The sequence below is a fragment of the Haplochromis burtoni genome, unplaced genomic scaffold (assembly GCF_018398535.1).
Source record: "Haplochromis burtoni strain Fernald_Lab_line unplaced genomic scaffold, NCSU_Asbu1 Contig_35, whole genome shotgun sequence".
Lineage (NCBI taxonomy): Eukaryota > Metazoa > Chordata > Actinopteri > Cichliformes > Cichlidae > Haplochromis > Haplochromis burtoni.
The window spans coordinates 779223-800893 of NW_024582396.1; the positions used below are offsets into that span (position 1 = coordinate 779223).

Consider the following 21671-nt stretch of genomic DNA (forward strand, 5'->3'; position numbering starts at 1 on the left):
GGAGCAACAAGTGTGCAATCATCAAACACAGACACTCGCCTCGTGGGGCAAGATCCAGCACTCAATCTCTTTCTCTCTGCTAATGAAGCCTTTGCTATGTCGTCCACGACTGCTCATACAGACGTTCTCCATGCTCAAGACATTCTGATATGAGCTGATATTTTTTGTTTTTGAGATTTGGCTTCAAATTCGCTACTAAGCAGCTAGCTTTTAGAGCTCTGGGAGACCTTTTCTCATTCAAGTTATCCGTTTCTTAGTGTGTTCTTTGAAGTTGAAGACAATAGTCCTCGTTTTTGTTTTGAAGTAGCAGATGTTTAGCTTAGAGATTGCATTTAAGCTTTTCTCTGCACACTAAGCATAACAGAGTTGGTGCAGCTGGATCTCCAGTGAAAGGAAACCCAGACAAACAACGCTCGCTGGATTGCCTCGAGCTCACAGTTTTTGCTTTGATTGGACCACCACTCATGCCAGACACTTCACCTGTATTATCAATTTGTCCCGGCCCAGTTGGGAGTCTTCATTTTTTCTTTTTCAAATATTTATCCATTGTTGTTATGTCTCATCACTGTCTGTTGTCTTAACTCAACAAATTCATTATTGCGCTACATGCTGCTTCACACGAACATGAAAGAGTATTTTATTATTCTGCCAGTCACTGCATCAAAGACACAGATGCTCAACAATGGCCGATTATTTGCAGTAATTAAATAATCATTTTATAGACTAATTAAGTGACGTGAAATAATTTCCCATGGCACACCTGACGATCTGTCATGGTGCCACAGATAAAAAGCACAGGCTTAGATAACAAAGAATTAACCTTTTTTTATAGGTTGTATAAGTTATTGTGCATTTATAAAATAGGTAACTTTTTCACTAATGACGGTGACGATGATAATAGAGGTGCAGTTTACCATTAGCTTACTATTAGCTTGTAGAGTCAGGCAAGCATCCACTGGTGGTTCACCTGTTCACCTGAGCTCTCCTACATCTGCAAAAAGGCCTTGATGTCTTTAAAGACTGTTGTATAGAGATGAATGTAATGTTGTAGAGATGAAGCCACCCGTGAGTAACTTTAGAATCACGATGGAAATATCGGGCAGCTGAGCGGCGTGATTTCCCACTAGAGTTTCTTTTGTGTTGTGCTTTATTGTCGTCTACAATGAAAATGCAGCTGTGGAAAACTATAAAACTTCACTGAACAACACAGTCTTTGTCCGCCTCTACTAGCCATGTATGGGTCCATTTCCTTTTTGTCTTCTTGCTTCCCGTTTACAGTAATTCATAACATAGTAAACACTCTTTCCTCCTTTTTAATGTACCTGCCACATTTGCAACTTTTTGATCTCCAAAACATAATCTTTATATTTAAAAAGCAGATCAATGTGTAGTGACGTTTGGCCTTTTTCTGGATTTTAAGATTAAGCGTCCAATATCTGACCTGTTGCTGCTATGGCACACGATCAATGCGCTCCACCATCTTAATAACCTTAATTTATAGCGGGCCTAACAAATGGATTAATCAGGGTCCATTGATCGACATAGCAGGTGGTGCTCGGGGCTGTATGGGAGTCTTAAAGGGCCTGGATAGAAATGGCAGGAAAATCCCCCGGAGTCACGTGTAGTTAATGAGAGCAGGACAGCAACCACTTATATCTACAGAGCTGAAACAGGAAGACATGAACACACACTGAGCTGCACGTACAGACTTTATCTCTCTCCCACTCCCTCTTCTGTTTCACCCCTTTTTATTTTTTATCCCACTAAAAGAGCAGACTGTACAAAGGAAAGAATTAACTACTTAATTCTTCTCTCACTTCTCCATGATATTATTGGAAATCCACGAGGGCCAGTATGCCTTTATTATCTAATTTTGGTTGAGTTTTTCACTCAGATTAGTGCTAACAAGCAAATTAACAGCCCACTGCCACCTATCTGATGATAAACGAACCACTTGTTCAGGGTCAAAAGGTTATTTCCCTTTTTCACAGTCGGAGAGGCTCTGCAAATCCTTGCTCTCTTTGAACCTTAGTCAGCCTGAACTCTGAAGAATATATATACTCTCTCACATGCCACGTGCCACATACCCATGTGTGTGTATGCGTATATGTATATACTGAAGTATCTAATAATACCTTAATATTACTTCCAGACAAATAAGACCTTTGAAATATAGTCCAGATCAAAGTGTAACAGACACTCAAGTTTGTGTTTGTACTCAGTTTGCATCCAACATAACAGTTTAAAATCAACGATTATTGATGATTCATTCCTTCACAAGTAAACATGTTAGAAAAGCACGGTCTGGTTCAATAAACAACCTTGTTGGTGATTAAAGTTCATTTAAGAACATTATTACTATGTGGAGTGTAAACTCTTTGAAAATACTTGACCTCATTTTTTTGATCAATATGAATTTGTGCGATGTTTACTGAATAAAGGTCATTCTTAAATGCAAATCTAGCTCCCAATATATGATCACCTGTCAGTCGATGACTGTTGATAATCCACTGATGGAGCTCAGGAGATGAGCACACATTAAAAACAATAAACAAACAAACAAAATGAATAAATGCCTATTTATATAGTTTGTTGTGTTCTATATCTCTGTGTGTAATGTCTTTGACTGTAAATAAAGGACTATGTAGGGACAAATTACCAGCTAATGCTAAGAAGCATCCAGAGATTATGTTTGGATCTCACAGACAAAGATAACTGCGTGTTAGTGATTATTACCAGATAGATAGATAGATAGATAGATGGATAGATATTTATTTATTTGCAAGGCAAACCATATTATTTGTCAGATAACTATAAATATTTCAGCTGAGTAACCAAACTCCCAACAGCTACATCTTTCACTCAAAGAGGCCATGGCCTGCTATAATGGCCTTAATATACTTGACTTGCAATATGTTTCAAAGGCGTTGATTGGCAGTATTTTTGCTTGTTATATTTTAATTTTTAATTTTTAGGTACCAGTCTGTTAATATATCTGCTGTAAAGTTGGCATTTTTCTGTGAGCTTTGACTTTTTTTTCCTTTTGAGCCTTTGAAGGAACTGCAAATTCTGCACTTTCATGTTTGTCCCCGTGGTCTCCATTCAGCAAATAACCAACATTAAGGGAATGAGGACACCTCAATATTTCACAGTTTAAAATACGTTACTTTCACTTTATTTATGCCAGTAGTAATTACACATCACTATAGCAAAAAGGCCAAAGGTCTGAAAGCCCCACCACCACCACCCCAAGGCTAGGAACTCATTTACACAAGCCACATGAAGATTGACACCATTATATCTGATGGCCAACCAGAAAAACCAAATTGATGCAGGAGTACTGGTCTTTGTTTTCACTGTGCATTGTATAATAAGTGGAATAAACAAGCAGATAAATCAGTAGAAATAATTTGGCGCACATCTGCGTACTGTCACACTCAAATGCCATGTTGTATCGCAGTGTTGAGCTGGAACAGAAAGAAACGCTGTCCCTCATTCATCTCCATTATTCTCTTGCAAATTTGTATTGAATGGATTATAAATTATCTGCGTGGGAAGCTGAATGGAAACAAATAATTTCATCAGGGCTGTTTACACTATGATCTTAATTATATGCATTTTTGCAGTTTTCCTTAACTGACAAGGCTGATGCTTTTCTTTGGCGTTTGTTAGTTGGTGGTGTAAAAAAAAAAAAGAAAAAAAATTACCTTAAAGTTTTCTCAGCAGTTTTCTTTGACATTTTACCTGCTATAACAGAAACATCTTTTTACCTCTCTCCGGACTTTGGATTAATGTCTCTAAAGTGTGCTGCCATTTCAGCTGTTGTATTTTAAAAAGGGCAAATCTGATCTGGGTCTTCCCAGTTGAGCTGGCATCTTTGTGGCGTGTTTTATGTCCTTTCCCAGGCCGTTGTTGTAGGTGTTTTGCAGGACTGCCAGAGAATACCTACACTTGCTGCACATTAGCTGATAAATCACCTTGTTTTGGCAGTCGGACTCCAGCCGCTTTTAGTCGTCTATATTTATTCAAATGGCAGATGCACTTGTGTATCACATAAGGAGATCACAGTTTTTTGTTGTGCTAACAGAGTAAAATTACTCCCAGCAGAAGAAATAACTGCATGCTTCTTATCTTTAAGTGATTTAGATGAAAAGATATGAAGGTTTGGACAAGATAATCGGAAACCCGACATAATAAATGTATAGCTTTCCAAATGCCCGAGTTTGCATTGACTTTTCTGCAATTTGAGTCCTGAGCTGTGTGTCAGGGGACATTACGCTTGAAGGAAAGCCACCATCCTTCTTTGAAAGATGAAGGACGTAAAAAATCTTTATAGAGTGCATCCCAAGAAACCACACCATGGTCTAGATGTGGTGACAAGGGAGGTAATGGCATACTTTAAGCCCCTTTGATGCGATATCATTGGATTTAAAGATGCATTTATAAATGCACATGAAAGAATTTTTCAGCTTTGGACTCTCCAAGTGCTTTAATTTGCCAAGTACTCACTAGCACCACTACAGTACAGTGACGTTGGAGTACCTTTAATCGTGCGTGTAGCTCATTTTTTTGGAGAAGCAGCTGAACGATATCAGTGAGTGCCACAGTCAAAACCTGGCCAACAAGCCTGCTGGACGGGAAAGCCAAGTTGGAAATAAATGGTCTGTGAACAAGCTACAAGTGACTGTCAAAATAAGATCAAGGAGATTGTTTGTCTCTAATATCTGGCTCGCCTGCAAAAGTGAAGTCTAAAAGCTGAGCTGCATTCATGTAAAGAGACAAACTTGATTTGTTTTTTGTTTTTGTTGTTAATTTCATTGATTTGACCTCATTAGGTTTAAATCCTTCCAGTCTTATTTTCAGTGTCAGGGAATGTCACGCCACTGTGAGCAATGCAATGTCTGTAATGGAGCTGTCATCTTAGTTTAGTTCTGCACAGCAACTGGATGACTACTCTGTGAATACTGTTGTGTAGCCAAGCAGAAAACTTCTATAGCACTTCGCATTTGTGGGACCTAGTGTGGGTTGAGGAGATCGGGTAGAAATGAATGAAGTGAAGCGAAACGGAGCTCATCTGTGTGTAAGGAGGAGCGCACCTGTTGAGCTTGTCCTGCTGAGTCCCACTATCACAACAGTGTTTTGTTCTGCCAGTGGGAACGCACAGGCCACCTTAATTATTTTCACAACAGCTCTCTTAACCCTGCTCAGTTATGTACAGACAGAGATGGTATCTTATCGCTTGCTGTCAAAGGTGACTTAGAAATATCCCGCTGACCCTACATGCTGTTGTACGTGAGCACGCAGTCATTCAGCGATGCCATTCAGTGCACATAAACAAGTGTCCCACTGCCTAAGCTGTGGAAAATCAACAGGAATGACTTTGACCTCGAACAACAAGCATCCCGTTTGAATGTGGAGACACAGTACGTAAAATGCCACTGCATATCTGTCCAAACCAAGGAAATGATAGGATTTCGATTGCAGGCCATGCTTCATGTGAACCAGTAACAAACGAGAAAATCCCTTTCAGACTCACGCCAAAAAGGGTCGTAAACACCAAGAGAAAAGGGGAAAAAAAAAACGTGCACAAAGCTGGGCTGAGGTTTTAACACTCTTATTGCACCACGAAGACTGTCATGGTTAAAGCAGCACAGTGATGCACATAGCGGCACGTCTTAAACCGTTACTATTGACTGTGATGAGGACTCTGATGGAAATGTGGTGGTTCGATCCCAGGCTGCCTCCTGGCTGCATGCCAAATATCCTTGGGCAAGATACTAACCCATATTTGCCTACTGGTGGCGGTCAGAGGGCCCGGTGGCGCCAGTGTCCGGCAGCCTCGCCTCTGTCAGTGCGCCCCAGGGCAGCTGTGGCTACAATGTAGCTTGCCATTGCCAGTGTGTGAATATGTGTGTGAATGGGTGAATGACTGGATGTAGTGTAAAGCGCTTTGGGACTAGTAAAGCGCTTTACAAATGCAGGCCATTTACCATTTTACCAATATGCCTGTCTGGCAATTAACAATCGTACCTCTGTAATTGTGTACATAGTTATGCACTACACTAGAATTTTCTAACCCTGTAGAAACTCACAACACATGAAATACTCACTACAAAAACACTGATGCACATACATGTGCTTTTTGAGCTTCCAATTGGACTTTCCACTGTTTATCTCAATTTCACTCCAACTCAAAGCTGTCAGAAAACTGTAGTTTACGCATCACAAACTGTTATAAATAAAGTGTGAAAAAGATCCAGCAGACCTCTGGGCTATGAGGGGAAAACTCCCGTACTGGGATCCTAGCTGGCCAGTCATCGAGCCCCCCTCAGTAATGCTGGTGAATTTTCTGGATTTAGCCTGCGGCGATAATGCTGTGTGGCTGCAATCCATCAATGGCTCCTTGTAAACCTAGTAGAGTTTTATCACTAGTTTAATCATTTATGAACATGATACAAGTGACTTTTTCACTGCAATAATTCACAGAACAGACAAAAGAACTACAGAAAATATGTATTGAGAAATATAATCTGTTGTTTTTCATATTAATAAAGAAGATTTAGGAAACATAAAGCGAAGACATTCAGCTTTAGCTGGGTTATTGGATGCTAAATCACAAATAAGCCTTAATAAATCTGTAGAGAAAGTAGTAGCAGTCAGCTGTCATCAATTGGAAAACAGTGGTAAAACATAAAGAATTAAAGTCTTATGTAAAGAATTGAAGAGTAAATTGGAGACAAACTTTCTTTCGCACAACTGATCACATAATTAATAAAAAAAGTGGTCGTGGACATCAAAGCTTTGCAACCACTAAACTTTACTTAACACAGTTTGACCTGATTTCAGGCACAGAGCTGCTGTGAGGGAACCCTGCAGGTAGCTAACCTCCAGGTAATTGGAGCCAAGATGACACACAGGGCCTTATGAAGTTCAAGCGCCGTCTGTTTCAGAGCAAACACCCCCCCGGCTTCGATTCACAGAGCGGCGTGATGATGAAACCGTGACTCGACGCAGGTCAAGCAAAACCATCAACAAACACTTGACCTGCTGGGCGGTTTCAGTGACAGAGGCAGGTCGGCTTGTGGAGCAGAAATCTCGAGACTGAACTAGAAAATAAAACTCAAAGAATAATTAGCCACTACAGTGTGCTCCAGAGACGCTGCTTGCATTTTAAATGCAAAACGTGAAAAGATAAGTTCTCACATAGCTGTGTTTGCACACCACAAGACTTAGAGGGTGGGAAATTATTGATTTGACAAGGTAAAATATAAATAATGTATACAGTATGATTTTTAAAGTTTAAATATGAATTCTGGGAACTAATGTGTGACTCGCTTGTGAAAAGAGTCTGTTTTTTTTTTTTTTTTAAAAATGGTTCCTACTTTTACTTTTAAGAAATGTAGGTCACACTGAGTGGTACAAAAATCGGTTTGTTTTGTCTCAAATTTACCAGAATAATGACTGAAAGGAGAATTTTATCTTACTTCCCCCAAAATAAACACAATTATACAGGAGCGAGTTGAATATTTTATTTTAAACCTCATGCTGTAATATTAAATGTAAGAATACAGTTTGAGCTGTGTGGCCGATAGCTCGTCACTTATGCCGCCGTGCAGTTTTTGTTATTCTTCAGCTCTGTGCAAATGTCACATTTAGTCATTTGAAATGATTTAGCACCATTTAAAATGACTGTTTTTACATTTGCAGTTGTGAAAAATATTTTGTTTTGCCCATTAAAGCTTGGGTAATAGTCAGTAAAATTACTATTCTTCCTGTGCAGCTGCATAAATTTTGTCTGGTGTCAGATAGTGGTGATATAGGTTTTTTGGCATTTATAAGAGTTTAGGCAGCTGATCATTCTGTCTTTATCTGTCAGAATCCTTTGAGGTCAACTCTTTGTGTCAGTGTCTTCATTCAAGCTCATTAGAGCTACAGGATCGAACCACAGGATGTCACAAAGCTTGATGTCTGCTGTGGCACACAAAGACACTCTGAGGTACTGACAGGGAGGAACGAGTGACGGCCTACTGCTGGTGAAATGTTTAATTTGCCTTGTTGGAAGCATCTCCTGCCTGATCAAGCTGATGTGTCAGGTCCTGCCACATAACCCCTGGCTCATGGTTGTTCTGCTTTGATGGCCTGTTTGTTTTTGTTCCCCGTTTTCTTTTCTTTCTTTTTCTTTGGTGTTCCCTACCAGTGGTGGTGTCAGTTTCTTGCAAGTCTTCTGGCTTAATTTAATATATTCGTTCTACTACAGGCCAATGCTCAGTGAGACTTTTATTGGGATTTATAAACATGTCCAATGCATATTTTGTTTTTCGCAAAACAAAATATGCATTTTCAATCACATGGCTCACCCTCTTTCTACAGTAATACAAATAATAAAATAAATAATAAAACGAATAATTAAATGGAAAACTACAGAGAATAGAATCGATGGAGAAGATAATAGTTGGGGTACTATCAGTTATATACTGTATTTATAGGCAAAGCGGGGCAGTAGTTTCACCCTGTAACAGCGCTCAGTAGTGGGCTCTACTGTGTTCTCTCTTACATTAAATATATATAGTGTTCAAAATTCATGCCTGCAGTGTGACCTGTGTGCTGACACACCTCTGAGGTCACAGGTTAGATTCCTTAAAGCAGCGGTCCCCAACCCCCGGGCCTCGGACCGGTGCTGGTCCGTAAATCGTTTGGTACCGGGCCGCAAGAGTCGAGGCTCAGGTGTGAAATGTATAGTTTTCAGGGTTTTTATCGGTTTTCAGCGTTATTTTGTTATCGTTTTTATCGTTTACTCGGTTTTCCTGGGTCTTCACGTGTGTTATGAATAAATTTTCTGTTTTTCGGTACCGGTACTAGTTTTATTTTGTTGTATTTATCCGCGACACCTTAAAGGCCGGTCCATGAAAATATTGTTGGGCATAAACCGGTCCGTGGCACAAAAAAGGTTGGGGACCGCTGCCTTAAAGGTGTGCCACCAACATTAGCTTCAGACTTGGGAATTTCTGGACCAGATGCAGAGAGTGCCAAAGGAAAGAGTACATCTGTTCTCTCAGTAACTGCTGTTAGGTTCCCCCTGGGTGAGACACTTGACCTTCACCGCTCCAGTGGAGCTTCAGTGGCCAGCAGCAGCAGATTGTGGTGTACCAGGATAAAACTCCCAGGATGCACTGGAATACAAGTCTGGGTGCTCATGGCATTTTCTCTCATGAATAAAGATTTAATGGTGTTAAAAATAATCCACCAGCCTGTTTTGATTTGTGTATTGATGTGTGAGGATTGAATTGTGTTCTGTGTCTGCCCCCAGATGAAGACTGTGAGCGTGGCGCTGGTGCTGTGCCTCAACGTGGGAGTGGACCCACCCGATGTGGTCAAGACCTCCCCCTGCGCCAGACTGGAGTGCTGGATAGGTGAGTCCACGCAGACGCCAAACAAATCAAAGGGACTCAGATACAAAATAAAGAAATGCTCATAATGAGATTTATTGAGCTTAAATGACACACATGCATTTCACTAAAGGCTCTCACACTGTCCTGCTTCTCTTGTTGGTGTGAAAATAAACAGATATTTCTCAGGCATTTGTTTTCCTGAGTGTGAACGCTGTCAATGATTTTTGGACACACTTTAGATAATGTGGATCAAAAACTAAAATGTGAACAAGCGGATATCATACACACACACTAATGCATTCATTATCTCTTTACAGGGATTGTTGCGTTATCCAGATTTGCTACAGATAAGTTATTATAAGTGCTTTTAAATTTAATTTAGTGCAGCTGTGATTTTTCTGCTCATAAAGATGATATTTTACGACCACCTCTGTACCCTTAATGACGAGTGTTTACACCTCAGTTTATTATTACAGATGTTGTGTGACACCCATTAGAATATCTTCTGGCGTTTTCCAGGACTATCCATAGTACGCTGATCGGCCTCACTAACTTTTGATGTGCACCCAGTCATCTTATTCTGGAAGCAGGCCTGAATGACAGTAACAAGGGTTACCTTAGAAGACATCTGAAGGGAAATGTGTGGAGAGAAAAGAGTGGACAGTAGAGAAATGTCATAAAATTGAGAGGAGAGATATGGAGAAAAATATTAGTTTTCAGTACAAAATACCAGGAGCGTTTTCTCTCAGGAACACGTTTTAGAGAGCTGCCGAGCGCTGAGGTGAAGATCTGTGAAAGTTATTCAAATTGGTAAGCTGACAGGGTTACAGTTGGTTTTACACGTGCCATTTTATTAAAACTGCTAAAAAAAAAGTTGCATCGCGACTGTGGCTGCCTCAGCCTCTGTCCTCTCTTCATGTCAAAGCTGCAGGTTTTTGTGATTTGAAGCTGCAGACGGGCTGAAGCTCGCTCTTCGCTTACAAAATTTGAGCAATGCAACACTCTTGCAGAGTTGTTGCATACAAGATACTATGCAAAGAACACACTTCGTGAATTGTTATTTCATACAGTTACATACAGTTATTTCTGTATTGTGTCATGTTGCCATTTAGTGGTGTTGTTGCTATCATTACTGTACACGCAGTGATCAAAGGGATCGAAAAACTGCTTTATTGGGCTGAAACACAGACTTCTTCCTTTTTTGGGTGAAAAATAATTTTGGTTCAAAGAGCAAGGCGGTGTTATGGTGTTCAGCACTACTGAGCACCGTGACTTTTACATGACACTAAAACTTGAACTTTCACTTCAGGGATATTCTCAAGCTTTCCCGTGGGAGCTAAATTCATAAGGTCTCTGTCACACAGGGATGAAGCAGTCTGCCCTCACCGGAACCACATAATGTGACATAGAACAAAAACACAACCGTCTCCATTGAATGGGAACCTCAAAAAACATTGTTTTGCTCCCCTGGGATTGACTGACTGTTAGGAGTCAGGCAAGCACATTAAAGTGGAAACACAGCTCTTAAAGTTTCTGAAAGTTTTTCAGTGGCTTCTGAGGACACTGTCGCTCTATAGACCTGCCACTCGGCTTGTGAGAAGCCATTTGGGTGTATGAAGTGTTAAAGGCTGGGATGACGTCCTAAAATGCACCGTAGTGTTCATCTCTCATGGATGCTTGAGCCACACGCAGATTGGGCGGAGGGGAACAAAACAAAAACCTCACATCTGCTTTTTGTTGCACTGGTGTGTGTGTGTGTGTGTGTGGTTTTGTGGAAACTGCCTTTCACTTTGCACCATAGCAGGAAATTGTGATGCCAGTGTATGCAGTATAAACAGAAGCGTTATGTTGCAAGATGCATGTTCATCAAGTTCAGAGACAATATTACTGAGCATTCACCGAGTAGACACAGATGGGATTGAACCTGAGATGAGAGAGCAAGGCCTTGTGACCATAGAGCACGTAATAGCTGGTTAGTGAAGAGCTGAGCATTTATGATGTCGCCCTGTTAGTGCTTTAAAACCAGATGTGACAAGCGAACAGTGGTTCTGGACGAGAATCTGGGGACGATGTGCTCTAATGCGGCACGAACTTGTCCATCTCTAAGTAGCCACATGCTAAAACACACCATGTTTTCTTTCCTTTCTTTCTTTCTTTCTTTTTTTTTTTTTTGCTCTAATGGGACCACAAGTTACAAAATGAAGTTTATGTTCTATTAAATAATGTTTAAAAGTAGTGACTGAGACCATAAAGTCTTAATGGAAGTATTCAAATAAGTGCAGGGGTCTTTTCCCCTTAGACTTTAATACAGTTTATCTTTGTTTTTAAACCAGAGGAGTTGCCCCTGTTAGCATGTTGCTAATATTTTAAGTCATTAAAGACACATTCAAAGTGCAAACATTGAATGAAAAGGATTTTATGATCAATACATTTCAAACATTCAAATCTGAATAGTCAAATTCTTTCTTATTTTCGTGTCATTTCTAAACAAAATATTATATATGGTTTGTAAATGTATTATGTACATTAGACATAATGTAAAAAATGCGGGCGTTGTGGTGTGATCTGATGTGAATAGTCCTCATTGATCAGAACAGTAATGATTTCATTCTCTGCATATCACTATCCCCTGAAAACCTACTAATACATCTTTTTTCCCCCCTGAGCAGAATTTGATCTGTCCTTTATCTATATTCTGCTTTTCTTCATGCCATATTGATTTACTCTCATCAATATTTCAACCTTAGCGGCTGCTGCTATTTTTCCATACCCCGCTTCAGATTTAATAAGAAATGTCCCTTTGATGCTGAAACGAACAACTTCAACAACTTCTTTGTACTCGTGGCGTGGCTGAGTTCTTAATCACTAAACGTTAAAGCAGTAATTATATGGCTGGTTTGTTAGTTCTACATCGACTTGTGTGGTTTTCCTCAGTTATGGCTATTTTCTTTGCCGTGTGTGCGTCTGTATGTGTGTCTGTGTTAATTGCAGTGTGTTTACACTCTTGTGTTTGCTTCCCAGATCCTCTGTCGATGAGTCCACAGAAGGCCCTGGAGACCATCGGGGCCAACCTGCAGAAGCAGTATGAAAACTGGCAGCCCAGGGTGAGTCTTTAACCGATACTGTGACCAGAGACACAGACTCACACCACTTCTGTTCAGGACCGAGTTAGATAATGAATCAAAATAAATTAAAATAATATCATCACTGACTGATTTTTGGCGTCCATTAAACCACTTTTCTGTTCTTTGAACTGAACAATCACCTACCTTTCTATAAGCAGTAACCTCTCAGTAAACTCTTTGAAAATTACACTGATGACTCCTCCACCACCTCCTGGTACTCTGGTATTGATTTGACTGATCTTTGCTTAAAGCTCTGGGAACTTAAACATCAGCTTGTTCGTCATGAGTTTTCAGACAAAAACATTTCACTGTGCACAACACTGATGAGAAGCTGTTCAGCTGTTGTGTTAACAGTAACTCCTAATTCAATGTTCCTGGGTCTAATTTAGAGCGTGCAAAGCTGTTTTCATACATTTCAGACACCAGTGGAAGAATCGGGTTTGAAGTTTCTCACACTTTGTACAAAACAGGCAACTCTGTGTCAGTACTGGGGTAGACCATACAGGAGGGAGCACACACCTATTGGCCCCTTGCTATTGTGAAATCTCTGGACTGTCTACTGCTCTGTTGTCACATGGGTTCAGTCTGACTTTACATGTGAAAGCGACAGTTTAGAGGCTGTTTAAAGTTCTCTTTGACTCATTCAGTGTCTCAGAAAACTGAGTCTGGATTTTCTTCCTAAGAACTACAGTTGACATCATGCATATTTATTATTCCTACTTTTCTTAGATAGTTTTTTTTTTTTTAAATGTGTGTTAATTAAATTACACCAACCTTTAATAACTTGGACACTTTCTCACAACTACGTCAGCTTCCAGTTTTCTTCCAGTTTTACTCAAATAAGCTCAAAAGAAAGTGTTCAGACTTACTTTTTTTTTAAATGCAAATAAAACCCAACTGAAAATGACTCGCAGTGTATCCCACTTGGTCTACAGCTTTCTCCATGCGTGTGTAGGGCTGTGATCTGTGTAGACCTCCAAAATGTTAGTTCTTTTTCAAGTTGTTGCTAATAAATGTTTAACCATATTTACTTTTACTGAAATTTCTGTAAGCAAAAAAGAGAGAAATGGGAAATAACTCGGTCTATGTGTGCATCTCAGAGCTCTGAAAACAAATAAACAGCAGATGCCACACTGGGAGATTCCTGCCTGCAGAGTTAGCAGCATGATGAACTGCCACAGTTCTTGTAGTCTGCGGTGATGCAATAGCTGCAGTAAAGAGTTATAGCAGATCAACTCGTAATTATGAGACCGATTGGCCCTTTAGTGGAAAACTGTCCATCTTTGGTCTCTGGCTAATGGATGGGATGGGCCGGTTTAATTTTTAGACTTGTATCTAAGAGGTCACCACTGTCTGCCCAGCTGTGGGGTTACTCTGTGTCCTGCAGACAGTACTGAAAAGTATTAAAACTGATGGTCTGAACTTCCCCGCTAGCCAAACTCTGTTTTGTCATCATTTCTAAATTAGGCAACTTTCCCAGATTTTCATATTGGAGAAATATGGACAAGATACAGCTGTAATAATCCAGTATCAATCAACCAAGCAATCAGCCAGTAGAGAACGCATATTAAGATATTATATGAGTTTATTTTAGAAAACATACATTTTCCAGTTCCTTTATACTTCTTATATGCAGTATGCCAACAAAACGCCCACATGCTCTTGACAGTAATTCATACTTAAAAAAAAAAAAAAAAAAAATAGATGCATTATGTGTTTTTGGACACTCAGCTGTTCTAAGTTTATATGTGTGTATACATTTATTCGTTCATGCCAGCAGCAGCTGTTGTCCTTTTCCCAGAGCCTCCTTGGTGCTTTTGTCTTCCTCCAAAAATTGGGAAGTCATTGGAGCACATGACACTCCTCCAAAGTAAAAGTCTCCCAAAGAAGAATTTTTATTTTCTAAGGAGTAAAAGAGATGGAGTATAAGTGTAAAGAAACCTTCTCTGTTTGGACATAAAAAGCAAAGAAGCAACAAAGCAGTGCTCACCATGACAGCAGGAAATCTCATCTTAGTGACTGACTGCGTTTCCAGTGTTTAGACAATGATCTGCCATTCACTGACATGGATCACCGTAATGGTGCAAGCCGCAGCATTTGTAGGAGTTTGATCTAACAGATTTTATTTCAGCCTTTTACAAACATAAAGATCCACGCTGACTAAATCACAAAAGGCTCCCCCCCCCCCTTCAGGATGAAATCTAATCCCCCGGCCAATATTTCTAATAAATGCTGCTGATATGTGCAGATATTGGATCATGGCTGACAAATTGGCACCACTGCTTTTGTTGGTGAATTAGCTGAAAGAAGTCTCTGACAGACACGCTCACTTTACCTGCTAAAGCCAGCGAAGCTAATACAGCAGTCCGTCATGACAGAAGCAATAAATCCTGCTTTCAAGAAGGTTATAACGTTCAGCTCGTTGAGCAGGAAGATGCATCTGTTGTTGAACGCGTAAACCGCTCAGTGTTTCTCTGTCCAAAGTAACCTGTTATGAAAATATGAAATATGATTGCATATTTTTGAGTATAAATTAAATATTTCAGAAAACAAAAACAATGCCATGTTCTTTTCTCAGTGTACACTTCATGGATCTTTACGTATCTAGCTATTAAATGCTCGATGCAAGTCTTCCTGAGGAAGACCTTAGCAGCGGGGTTAGTGAAGGTTTTTGGTACCTTAAGCTGTCTTGTTTGCAGTCTGCTTGTGGTCCTTTTGGCCAGGCTGTGGTTGAATGCAGGTACATGGCCTGTGTGGAGAATTCAGTTCAATTCAATTTTATTTATATAGCACTAAATTACAACAACAGTCTGCTCAAAACGCTTTAAATTGGAAGGTAGACCCTACAATAATACATACAGAGAAAAAAATCCAACAATCATATGACCACCTATGAACAAGCACTTTGGCGAGAGTGGGAAGGAAAAACTCCCTTTTAACAGGAAGAAACCTCAGGCAGAACCAGGCTCAGGGAGGGGCGGGGCCATCTGCTGCAACCGGTTGGGGTGAGAACTAAAGAGGGACTGCATTTGCCAACATTCAACTGTAAACTACAAACAAGCTTTTGATTATCTTTTTAGAAACCACAGATATCCACTGACTTCACAACAAGCTCTGAAATACTGTCAATTATCTCTAGAGACAAAGTTATCTGATCAGAGTTTAAGTTCAGCTCACCCTGTGATCTGTTTAAATCTTTCCCCCCCAAAGGTTTTTTGCAACATTGGTAATATCTGGTGTATAAACTGTAGGAAACTGGGCAATTCTGAAGATGTTGGACACTTGTAGTGATTATATGCTGCTGACGTGTGGCATCATTTCGAGAAGCTGTCCAGGAACTAAAATCACAATGTTGTTTCAGCTGGTTTTATTTTCATTTTATTATTTAGGGGGGATTAACTTCCCATGCATTGTAGTTTAGTGTTAGTTGTTTTTTACTCTCCAATATATATATATATATACTTTTTTCCCCCCTATGTTCTTCTTCCTGAACGACAGGCATCCTCTGGAGAATGACTCCAAAAAATAAGCAAACACTTGAAATTTGATCTGAGTGCTTGAGCTGAGTTTCTTTTGGTTTTATTGGGTTTGAATTTGATTTCAAACCACCTGCGAATATGTTTTAATCTGCTCATATAGTTTTGGATTTGATCATGGCCTTTTTTTTTGTTTTCTGTTGAGACGTGGTAGCAGAATGTGAACATGGTCTCTGAGGTTTTGAACAAGATGGATTTTTTTTTCTTCTCTTTTTAGTTTCTCTTTTTGCTCAGGTGGAGATGCCACGCTAAAAAAAAACCAAGATAAAAAAAAAAAAAGAGCCAGTAAAACAATTTTGGTGCTATAGTATCTACAGAGGATCGAAATTCAATTCATCCTGTTGTCGTGTTGCTAAAACCCTACATACCCGCCAAAAAGCATCACGAGGCTTTAGAAATAAAAATACAACAGTGTGTGGCTGTTTGGTAAGAGAGTTCAGAAGTAACACGTGTGGTAAGAGGAGGGTGGAGGAAGAAACGTCCCCAGAGACTGCAGCTGAAGGAATGTAGGCTCGGGCTTGGTTGACCTGAGAGGTCAGCAGCAAATGGTGGTAGGAGTGCAGGAGGAGGTGTGGGAGGGTGAGAAAGCGGTTCCTTTTTCCAGCCGGAGGATTCACAGCTCTGCAGCTCCACACTGGAGTGCAGCTTTCGCCAACACACCTTACATAAAGCGTTGACAAAGCAGTCAATTAAACTGCAGTTATTACCTGCTTTGTGACAGCACTGACAGATTGTGTAATAACTTCATTTCGGATGAAACGAGATGGGGAATATTAGACCAAATGAGAAGCCATTTTTTTCCCTCACCCCCCTAGCCCTCCATCCCCGTCATGTTGATATGTAAGAGCAGCATTCGCAACAGTTGAGCTGCCCAGGGAGTTTAGCTGTGCCAACCTGCTGTCACGAATCTGTTTCTCTGTTTGCTTCTGTACTCTTAAATTAACCCTCATGGACACAAAACGTACAGAGAAAGGCAAACTCTGTCCTGGCTGCTGCCCACTCACTTTCTCTACCAACTCAACCTCCTCTCTCTTCCCTTAACATCTCTCTCTCTCTCTGACCTTTTGTTTTCCACTCCACCTCAAATCAAGATTCTCCCGTGTCCATCCTTATTGTTGTCGTCTTGTTTTTACCATTCTTCTTCGCCTGTGGAGGGTTTTTTTTATTCATTTGAGTTTTTCTTTCTTTTTTTGTGCTGTCTGCTTTCCTTGCACTACAATGAAGAAAAGACATCCTTTCTGCTTGTTGATGCGTTTTGCATAGTAGGATGCAGATTATCTGGCAGCCTCTGCAAGAATTTTGAATAGTTCAGTTAAGTGAAAGGTGCTTTTTGGCGGCAGTTGTATAGTTTTTGTACCTATTAGAAATCCCCCCCCCCTTAATCTTTTATAAATTAGGGCTGAACATCACAGTAACAAAGTGGCAATGCTTTGTTGCAGTGTATGAGGCAGAGCATGCACTGGTCAGCAATTGGGGAAATCGGCACAACTAACACCTGTTCTGATTTTTTTTTTATTTTTTTTTTTATAAACATAACATGGGACTACTTGCTGTATAATCTCGCTCTTCCACAGCATGTCTTTCATCCTGTCTTCCTTCTCTCACCCCAGCTGGTCTCAGCAGATGGCCCCGCCCCTCCCTGAGCCTGGTTCTGCTGCAGGTTTCTTCCTGTTAAAAGGGAGTTTTTCCTTCCCACTGTCGCCAAAGTGCTTGCTCATAGGTGGTCATATGATTGTTGGATTTTTTTTCTCTGTATGTATTATTGTAGGGTCTACCTTACAATTTAAAGCGCCTTGAGGCGACTGTTGTTGTGATTTCGCGCTGTATAAATAAAATTGAATTGAATAATTTATTCATATTGAATATTTGTAGACCGATAAATTGCTCCCCTGACTAAGAACAGCTTTGCACCACCATCAACCAGAATCTGCACAACCTGATGGTTCCACTGTTGCCTCACAGCAAGAAGGTCCTGGTTTCGAATCCCCCATCTGGCCAGGGCGTTCCTGTGTTGCCTTTGTTCTCCCGGTGTCTGCATGGGTTCTCTCCACGTACTTCTGCTTCAACAGTCCAAAGACTGTTTGTGGGTTTAGTTTAATTGGTGATCCTTCATTGGCTGTAGGTATAAATGGTTATGTCTCTCGGTATTGGCCCTGCCAGGTTGGCAAACTGTCCAGAGTGTACCCCGCCTTCTCGCTCTATAGCACCTGGGATAGGCGTCAGATAAATGGAATATTTTTTTTTAAAATTTTCCTTCACTTGCAAACTCTCAGCCCTCTTTTTTTTTTTTGTTGTTGATAATTCTTCACTTTGCTTTTGCACAGTGCTGCCACCACCACAAGTTTGTCAGCCATCTTTGTTGAGCACCATCTTTTTCTTTTCTTTTTTTCTTTCTCTGCTGTCTGTGCTTCTATTGACTGTGGCTTTGTTTGTTATCTTACAGAGCTCAGACTGGATTCAACCAAGGACTCCTTTTGTTTCATAGACATGGCATCAAGAAACTAGAAGTTATGTGATACCTTAGTTTTCGGTTTCTCTTTGAGTTTTCTCTCTGTTTGCCTCGTCTGCTCTGCTATTCCCTTTCAAGCCTCACTTGTTCACTTTCATTTTCTCTGTGCACGTTACTGTTTTTTCTCTCCCTGTCCTCTCTGTTATTTGTCTGGGAATCTAGTTTGAAACTCCCCCCTCTTGACTTGCTGGTTGTTTGTTATCTTGATGAAAAGCGATGTGCTTGTCTTGTCCAATGGGCTTCTCAAAGCCAGCACATTGTTTCTAAATTGCTGAACATGTTGCTGCTGCTAAACAGGTTCGGTATTTTTATCTAACTGCATGGTGTCCTCTCATGCTACCCACTCTTTAGTTTGCTCTCCTTCCTGGCTACAGCTTGTGAACCCCTGCCGTCCACTCGGCTACCCCTCTCTTGCATAATGTATCACTGAGCTGAACCTCAAAGACTTTACTTTGATTAGATTTGCAGTCTCTTCTTATCACCCTGGAAACGCCAAGCTGCACAGCAGAGGACGAGCACAAGTGAAGGGTTTCTGTGTAGCTGCTAATGATGCAACACACTTTGCAGGCTTTGCTTATGCTACATTCTTATGTTGTATTTTTAAAAGGCCATTACGGTTTCCTTTAGTAATGACATAGTCAGCATGAGCCAGTGGGGCACCTGTTGTGCCAGCTGTTTTTATATTTTACATAAGTAATGCTAATGCTACGATTGGCTACGTGTTATTTCTGTCATAGAGCAACGGCAAATGTTCTATTGTGTTCAGGAAAATTATTTTTATCCAATCGTCACAGGAAATTTTGCCACATTGCCAGAAAATAAAAATTTAGTTCCACTTTTTCAGTGTGAGGATTTTAGTTTGTCACGGAGGATACTACTCAGTCAGAAAGTTGTGTAATATTTTAGGGAACTTTCAGAAATGTGATAGACGACCTTAAGGATGGCTTTGCGTTTAGAGTTGATGAAAGATTGAGTGGAGTTAAAGGATCGAGCATTTTTAGAATTTAGTTCCTTAAGGGTGTGTTGAAGCGGTCTTAACCCCCCCCCCCAATAAAACCCCCACAGACTTGAGCCTGATTTATAATCCTGTATTGATATGCAGAGAAGTTTTCACCCTGTGCCACTGTGCCAATAAAATCTGCCTTTTTTTGCATTCAGTTGAAGCCTAACGTGTACAGGCTCGCAAAATTTCAAAATCCTGGTAGCCCCTTCGGGCAGGCACATCTTCAGTTTATTGGTAGCGCCAATACAGATTATAAAGATTTAAAGCCCAGAGATAAAAAAAAAAAAAAAGAAAAAAAAAAAAAATAAAAAAAAAAAGCAGCTGGGTGATTGTTGATTTCAAATCAGACATTAAATAAAATATAATGAAACAAACATAACTAAAAGATAAAACAAAAAATAACACAAACAAACACAGCAAATATTGTTTCTATGAACAGAAATCTAGAACCAAGAGAACATAAAATCATAGAGCCAAAACAAAGTGAATCATTGAAGTTCAAGACGCTAAAATCTGCAATATTACTCTCAACAAGACCATAACATCAGAACCTGACTGATTCATATGGCAAGTGCGGAAAATAGGCAACCATAACATCTCATTTCATGCTGATGGTCTTCTAAAACGGTCTAAGAAAAAGCTCGACCTCAAATCGAGGAAACTCAAAACACTCGCAGAGGCATAAGTAACTCAATTCCAATAAATTCTGTCCAAAGTATCTGAACAAAAAAAACGCAAATCAAACGCATCCCAGCAACATATGACAGCATCAACCAGACATAATACAGACATCAAAGAACAAACATACATATCTCCTCCAAACCTAGCAAGATGATGGACCTGGAATCACTACCGGACTCGGCTAAGCGATGTGGATCGTGAAAGCACAAAACAAGCGCAAATTCAATGCTTAAACGGGAGCAGCAAGTTTCTAAAAAGACTATGAATATGAGTTTTATACTATAACATACGTAAATGAGCTGCTATTAGAAGAAAGCACCGAAAATAAAAGAGGGGATATTTTGCGCACACATGAATAAAAGGTGTTTCGTGAAATCTTAGTTGCCTTTTGGCTTAAAGACAAAAAGGTTACAAAACCACTAGTGCATACCCAACTGGTCGCTCAGATGTCCCCGCCCCTCCCTGAGCCTGGTTCTGCCGGAGGTTTCTTCCTGTTAAAAGGGAGTTTTTCCTTCCCACTGTCGCCAAAGTGCCTGCTCATAGGGGGTCATATGATTGTTGGGTTTTTCTCTGTAATGTGCAGTCTGAACAGCATTTTATTTTATTTGTTAAATTAAGCTCAAGACAGTTAGGTAGTAACTGAATCTATGGAACAACAAAGGGGACAAAGATGACACATTAACAGCTGTGTTTTTGTCTCCCTTGGAAGGAAGCTGACTTTTCACATTCAATAACAGAAACTGAACCACAGACATGTTCAGCTGCTGAGGGAATTTCCAGAAGTGACATGCCCATGTGACTTTAGGCAATCACCGTTTGCTAGAGTTTGTGGAAGTGGCATCATCGGCTCAACACTGAGTACGAATCCATAATTATAGTTTTCCAGCCAAACAACCAGTGAAAAGTGATATATTCTCTGAGGCGTGTGTGCCGCACCCATCGTTGTGTTCAGTGTTTGCCTCTGCTTGGTGTTTGGGGAACTGTTCATTTTTATCATTCTTGCACGGCTTAGGTTGTATCATGTGGAGAAAAAATAAAGCAAGGGCAAAAAAGAAAAACAACACAATCACGTGAGGATGTCGCTGTATATGGACTTGCTTGGCCAGCAGTAGGGAGATGTGGTTTGTTCACTGTGTGCTGACAGTGTATTTAAGCACAGCATACGACTGGGTGTCTCAGTTAATTGGTAAAAATTCCCCTTTTTCAAAAACAAAGAAAAGCACCACTCTGGTTTTTGAATTAAAAAAAAAAAAAAAAAAAAAAAATCACGGCTGTTTGAGGAAAAGTTAATTCAACCTTTTATTGGCTTTGCTGGTTATAGAGCTTCAGTACTTGCTATTGAAGCTTTCTAATTCAGTAACCAACACCATTCTTACGCTCATATTCCCCTTTTGAATGTATTCTTCATAATATAAAGCACTCGCGAGG

At 40.2% G+C, this 21671-nt stretch overlaps 1 protein-coding gene across 5 annotated transcripts in view; it reads left to right on the forward strand.

Annotated features, from left to right (window-relative positions):
- The window catches only part of rptor (regulatory associated protein of MTOR, complex 1), a 185568-nt gene that overhangs the window by 11979 nt on the left and 151918 nt on the right, over positions 1-21671 (forward strand). For all 5 annotated transcript variants that reach the window (XM_005919197.3, XM_005919196.3, XM_042219565.1 and 2 more), the window contains exons 3-4: positions 9308-9410; positions 12411-12493. In XM_005919197.3, coding sequence (XP_005919259.1) covers positions 9308-9410; positions 12411-12493 — 186 coding nt within the window. The remainder of the gene's footprint in view (positions 1-9307; positions 9411-12410; positions 12494-21671) is intronic.